Here is a 6,869-nt window from a genome sequence, read left to right on the forward strand (position 1 = left end):
AACAAACAAATTTTAGCAATATTTTGTTTTAACAATCAATTTATCTTTCAATAATCAATATCTTTTAAGTATAAGCAAATATTCGTCTTATATCATTTATATAAAATTAATTTGTGAAATCTAAAATGGAAAATATTATGATGAAACTTTTATTTGGTGATAAAAAAAAATCTGAAAAGCAACCTTTAAAAAAAGGTAATATATATTATAGACATATTTAATTTTATTTTATTAGTTAAACAAAAGGGAAAAATTAGACAGTTCTTTGAAAAATTGGTAAAGAAAAAATCCAAGGAGCGGGAGAAACTAATGTTAATGATGACATTAGCAATATCAATGGGATGATAGTTCCAGACACTAATCTTAAAGATGCCAATTTGTTAAGTGGTTGCTTCAAACACGAAGAGAAATCTCCAGCGGCTCATAAAGAGGGTAAAATAGATATTATAGATATGCTTAATATTTGTTTTTTGAAAGTTAGCTTATTTAAAACGCTCTTATCATTAAAAGATAGGAGATAAAATTAACTCTTATAACATTGCAAACAAAGAGCGGCTTTAAAGAAATGACTAGCATGAGGCAAATCAATTGATATATATAATTCTCATTATTTTAAAATATTTGCAGTCATGCTCCTAACTAAAACTTTTATATTTACATACTTTCTCATTAAATCGGGGATAAATAATAAAATACTTGCGCGGAGTTTTATAAAATGCATAAAGTCCAACCAGGAAAGGATGGTTCTTGTTAGTTTTAAGAACATTTATTTCTGATCGAATACACCGGACGGAAGCGATTTTCTATATACAAAATATATGATTTACAATCCGAAATGGAAAAAATAGCCTAATGCAATCACATTAAATTAAAAGATAAATAAATATAAACCTCATATCTATTGAAATATCGTCTGTTGAGAAACTTCAAAGCATATTCTTGGGTGGAATTCCTTAGCTTGACTTTAAATTCCATCCCAAATTCTCCACTACCTGCGACACCGTGACATCTAAATTCGGACAATTTGGGCTTCGGTGTTCTTAGAACTATATTAATAAAAAATTTCGTATATAAATTTAAAAAAACCTAGAGGAAAAATATATTGGAGAAATAAAATGGTATATAAATTTATACCCCTTTCTTCCTTGGAATTAACGCCGCGAAATTTACTATGCGGGAAAGTTTTGTTGGACGATTCTATGGGTATTAAATAAAAATGCAGATTTCTATGCGTAAATTTTAATAACTTGGTAATAATTTGCAAAATAGGATTGGAAAAGGTTATGAAGAATTAAGATTTTATAAATTCAATTAAACTTAGGGAGATAAAAGATGTGTTAACTAGTCAAATATTCTAGGGAAATTTGATTACCTTTATAATTTGTCCAGTCGCATTTGCTCATTTTGGATTCTCGATTAGCACTAAGACCTAATTCACTATATTTTGAATATTTTGTTTAAAAATTACCATTAATTTTAACAAAAAAAAATATTATATTTTAAATTCTAACTAGACATCTTCTAAACAGAATTACTTTCATCTTTTATTTTTCTCTCTTAATTTATCTTTCTTCCTTTTACTTTGCACAACTATTGGATTAATTAGACATTATGCCAAAAAGATATTATTTGTTATACGATATGCGATTTGTATTTTAAGATCTCAAATAAAAATATTATATTTTTGAGAATTCGAATCGAATACATAAATGATAAAGATTCGATCCAATTATTCGTTATAATTCGTTTTGTTAATTAGACAAACAAAAAAAATGGGTGAAACTTAATAACAATAAGAAAGATGCCTTTCCCGATATTAGCATGAGGGATGACGATAAGAGCGGACAACGTCAATATAGATTAAAACCTTTGGATTTCAAGTAAATTAGATGGATTTAGTTGTTTTTAAGGTAAGCAAATAAAGCGATTGAAGAATGAATTAAAAAAACTATTATTCCATTCTTGGAATTTTTGAAAATTAAATTATTTAAAATATTTTGAAAAGTGCAAATATGAATTAAGTCTAACAAAACGAATTATAACGAATAATTGGATCGAATCTTTAACATTTATGTATTCGATTCGAATTCTCAAAAATATAATATTTTTATTTGAGATCTTAAAAAACGAATCGCATATCGTAAAACAAATAATATCTTTTTGGCATAATGTCTAATTAATCCAATAGTTGTGCAAAGTAAAAGGAAGAAAGATAAATTAAGAGAGAAAAATAAAAGATGAAAGTAATTCTGTTTAGAAGATGTCTAGTTAGAATTTAAAATATAATATTTTTTTTGTTGAAATTAATGGTAATTTTTAAACAAAATATTCAAAATATAGTGAATTAGGTCTTAGTGCTAATCGAGAATCCAAAATGAACAAATGCGACTGGACAAATTATAAAGGTAATCAAATTTCCCTAGCATATTTGACTAGTTAACACATCTTTTATCTCCCTAAGTTTAATTGAATTTATAAAATCTTAATTCTTCATAACCTTTTCCAATCATATTTTGCAAATTATTACCAAGTTATTAAAATTTACGCATAGAAATCTGCATTTTTATTTAATACCCATAGAATCGTCCAACAAAACTTTTCCGCATAGTAAATTTCGCGGCGTTAATTCCAAGGAAGAAAGGGATATAAATTTATATACCATTTTATTTCTCCAATATATTTTTCCTCTAGGTTTTTTTTAAATTTATATACGAAATTTTTTATTAATAAAGATCTAAGAACGAAGCCCAAATTGTCCGAATTTAGATGTCACGGTGTCGCAGGTAGTGGAGAATTTGGGATGGAATTTAAAGTCAAGCTAAGGAATTCCACCCAAGAATATGCTTTGAAGTTTCTCAACAGACGATATTTCAATAGATATGAGGTTTATATTTATTTATCTTTTAATTTAATGTGATTGCATTAGGCTATTTTTTCCATTTCGGATTGTAAATCATATATTTTGTATATAGAATATCGCTTCCGTCCGGTGTATTCGATCAGAAATAAATGTTCTTAAAACTAACAAGAACCATCCTTTCCTGGTTTTACTTTATGCATTTTATCAAACTCCGCGCAAGTATTTTATTATTTATCACCGATTTAATGAGAAAGTATGTAAATATAAAAGTTTTAGCTAGGAGCATGACTGCAAATATTTTTAAAAATGAGAATTCTATATATCAATTGATTATGCCTCATGCTAGTCATTTCTTTAAAGCTGCTCTTTGTTTGCAATGTTATAAGATATAATTTTATCTCCTATCTTTTAATGATAAGAGCGTTTTAAATAAGCTAACTTTCAAAAAATTTAAAATCTCGTATTATTTTATTTCGTAGCTATATAATAGTGAGAGACTTCACTTCTGGGGGTGATCTTAGATCCCTTTTAAAAAGATACGGAAGACTCCTTGAAGATCACGCTATATTTTATTCTGCACAAATCGTGATTGCCATAAAATATTTGCACGACAACGGTTTTTAGAAATTTTATTTTTTTAAATGACATGTTCTTGTATTTATTATATATTATTGTTAATTTTATCATAATTAGGTACAATTTTTAAGTAAATTTTATATAAAATATATCTACTAACTGCAACAGTTACCTTTTTGATAAGTAATTTCTATCTTTAGCTAATTTTTACTCAATCATTTAATAAAAACCTTTTAGAAATTTAAATACAAAGTTTATTTTTATCTTTTAAGGGATCATTCATCGTGACATCAAACCGGAAAGTATACTTTTAGACCGGAAAGGCCATGTAAAACTAGGCAACTTTGTATATTGCAAGGTATATAAAATAATTATTTTTGAAAAGATTTGAAAATAGACAATTGTGCCGATAACTACGGCCAGCGGTACGTTCCTTTTAACAGCCGTCATTTTGGGTGACTCAAAATTTTTATAATATATTATTTTTAACTTTTTTTATTAAGAAAAGCTAAATATAGCTAGAAATAAAATATATACAACAGATATATGAGCATATCATTAGATCTTTATTGTAAAGATAACTAATTTTAAATTAAAATAATATTTTGGAATTTTAATCATTTTAAACGAATATCAGAGTATAGATCTGTGCTATCAAGATCTAGCAGTTCCAGTGTTTATTCTATTGTATTTGGAAAATTTTTTCTGATTATCTCGGATTCAAACTCAACCTCTTCCATTTTATATTATTATAGCATTTATTATCTCTCTTAATCTTTCGATTAGATTTTCGACCAAAGATTTTTTTTAGTACTATCCACCTGTTACTAGATAATATAAACCATGAACTAAACATAAGTAGTTTATATTCACTATCTTATCTAACCCTTTTTTAACCAACAAAAGTATTTGTCAGAATTTATTGAAATTGTTTTATAATTTCGTTTTAAATATAAAATTCCCAAAGAATTTTCTTACAAATGATTTTCTATTTTCATGATGTACGATAATAATATCAAAATCATTTTTAAATTTATGTAATGGCTATGCCGACATTATCCATTTTAAAAATATGCAAATAAATGGTATATCCTTTGTATTTTCGATCTTTGATTGTATGAAGGTTAGCTGGCGCATGGTAGGATTTAATTCAGAATTTAAAATTGGTAAATACTTGGATCCACGAAACAAAATATAAATGTAGAAACCAAAATATGAAAACTTCTTTTTAAATTTTCAGAAATAGGTTCCGGAAACCTATTAGTGTATTTTAAACATTTGTCGTTCCTTAAAAAAGTTGAAAATGGAACCGTACCATTTAATTTAAGCCAAAGAAATATCGATAAGCTTTTACTATTTCAACAAATTATCAGTTCTAGTACTCTTAATTTAATTAATTCTTGTTAAATCTTGTGTAAAAATATTTAATGTTGCGAGAAAATTCGTAGTTTGTTGAGGCGAGCTATTACTGATTTTTGTATCTATCGTAATTACTAAAATTAGGAGGGCATAGCAAAAGATGAAATGGTTAAAGGATTCTGTGGGACAATCCCTTACATGGCGCCCGAGATTATGCGAAATGAATACTATGGTGAGCATGTTATTTATTTATGTATAACTATCTCGAATATAGAATTTAATTTTTTTTAAATATTTTTTAAACTTAACTTTAAAAACTTTAATAAACCAAATATTTATTCTTAGATAAATATATTCTTTAAAAATTTTATATTAATTATGAAAGATTTTAGCGTAGACTGGTACTCTTTCGGAGTTGTTCTCTATGAACTACTAATAGGCCCTGTCGATTTACTAGGGTCTGATGAAGCAACTTCTCGCTACTACCAGGGTTTAATAAACTAATGTTTCTTTGAATTTTGTTTTTTTAATAATTAGTTAGCATTTTTAATAAATAACATATAATCATGTTTAATTTTTTTGTTTAATTCAGCAATACTTTCAGGTCCATGGCGTGTTTCAGTCGAAGCCACCTCTATATTGAATGGATTCCTCAATATGGTTTGATAAAATAATTAGTGTATTTAAAATATCAATCATATATATTATGATCACAGAATCCTGAGGAAAGACTAGGAAGCAGTCTAGAAAATGGTTTTAATGATATTTCCTCCCATTCATTTTTCGCCTCAATTAATTGGGATAGGGTAAAATGTGTTTCATAATTTTAAAAAAATATAAAAAAATATAAAAATTTATACATAGTATTATCATATTTTTAAAATTAAATTTTTCTTCTCCTTCCATTTAGCTCCAAAAAGGAATTATACCCACCTTACAAACCAAAAAGAAACATGAAATTTGGGGTTTTACGATATTTCTTCGATGCATTACTATATTTAGCATACATGAAAGACTTAATGTGATTATAATTATTATTATCAAATCTAATAAATAGTTGAAAAAATAATATTGAAAATAATTTACTTATAATTTCAAAGCAATTTTCAGGTTATATTTTTTAAATGCTGCTTAAATTTGTTAGTTAAAATTCTTGAAATTAAAATTAAAATATAATTATCAATTTGTGGCAAATTATTGAAAAGTATTGTTTATTAAAAAATTTGTTTTATAAATGTTCCAACCTATGAATAGTTTCGTTTCGCCCGATGCTAATATTTTATTTTATTGTTGCTTATGTAATTTTAGCGTACTTTAATAAGTTTTAAACAAAGTGCCTTAAACTTTATATAAATCAGGGAATGAATCAAGATTTTATATCTGCTTCTTTATTATATAAAGAAATAAGATAAGTTAGAAATTCCAGCAATTTCCCTCAAAAGCAAATGAATAAATGCGGACAAGGGTATAAATATAAAAAAATTTATTTGATTTTATATTGTTAGAATAAAAACACCAACAGGGATAAAACTAAATAAGTACAAGATTTAAAAACCCTGAAAAACAAGAAATTTAGAAAAGCTCTAAAATTAAATTTATATAGATGCGAAATCTAAATTATTTAGATATTTTTATACGATTTAATGATGAATCAAACAAATCTAGCTCACAATAAAAAATCAAGGCTTAAAAAACGGCGTTTATTCAAAATAATGAGGGTTTTTACTAAAATATAGGCAAGTATTCCCGCATTCTTAATTTTATCTATATATAAAATAACGAAAATAAAAATAATTAACTTACTTAGAGTTCAGGATTCGAGTTCATAACTACTGTTTAGGAACTGAGTTCACAACTCAGGTCAATTTGGGGTAGATTATTTCGATCCAAGACTTGGCTCCGGTTGTAGACTTAGCAGCCAACACTAATTTTGGCATCATCATGACTAAGATTTTTGCCCAATTTATTATACTACTTAGCTTTATAAAAACCTTACCAATATGTTAAATACTTAGTTTAACAAAAAGTGAAATTATGTTCAACTTTTCAACCCAAAAAAGAACCATAATTGTGT

General features: G+C 26.1%; 1 protein-coding gene across 1 annotated transcript; it reads left to right on the forward strand.

Annotated features, from left to right (window-relative positions):
• The first annotated feature begins 341 nt into the window (after positions 1-341).
• On the forward strand, positions 342-6,333 carry LOC135927035 (atypical protein kinase C-like). Its single transcript, XM_065462971.1, has 12 exons — positions 342-432; positions 1,760-1,880; positions 2,341-2,405; positions 2,733-2,884; positions 2,973-3,079; positions 3,340-3,476; positions 3,709-3,794; positions 4,940-5,027; positions 5,181-5,285; positions 5,388-5,455; positions 5,512-5,601; positions 6,301-6,333. Exons 1-12 carry the CDS (start codon positions 342-344, stop codon positions 6,331-6,333), a joined length of 1,143 nt encoding a protein of 380 aa, XP_065319043.1.
• The last annotated feature ends 536 nt before the right edge of the window (positions 6,334-6,869 follow it).

Source organism: Gordionus sp. m RMFG-2023, chromosome 3 (genome assembly GCF_954871325.1).
Source record: "Gordionus sp. m RMFG-2023 chromosome 3, tfGorSpeb1-WG-v2, whole genome shotgun sequence".
NCBI classification, from domain to species: Eukaryota; Metazoa; Nematomorpha; class Gordioida; order Chordodea; family Parachordodidae; genus Gordionus; species Gordionus sp. m RMFG-2023.

Bases quoted from the DNA above. Each gene is read 5' to 3' on its own strand.
- LOC135927035 (XM_065462971.1), top strand. From the start codon at position 342: ATGATAGTTCCAGACACTAATCTTAAAGATGCCAATTTGTTAAGTGGT. The intron at 2,885-2,972 runs GTTTATATTTAT...TTTTGTATATAG, and splicing joins GATATTTCAATAGATATGAG to AATATCGCTTCCGTCCGGTG. The intron at 3,477-3,708 runs GTTTTTAGAAAT...TTATCTTTTAAG, and splicing joins AAAATATTTGCACGACAACG to GGATCATTCATCGTGACATC.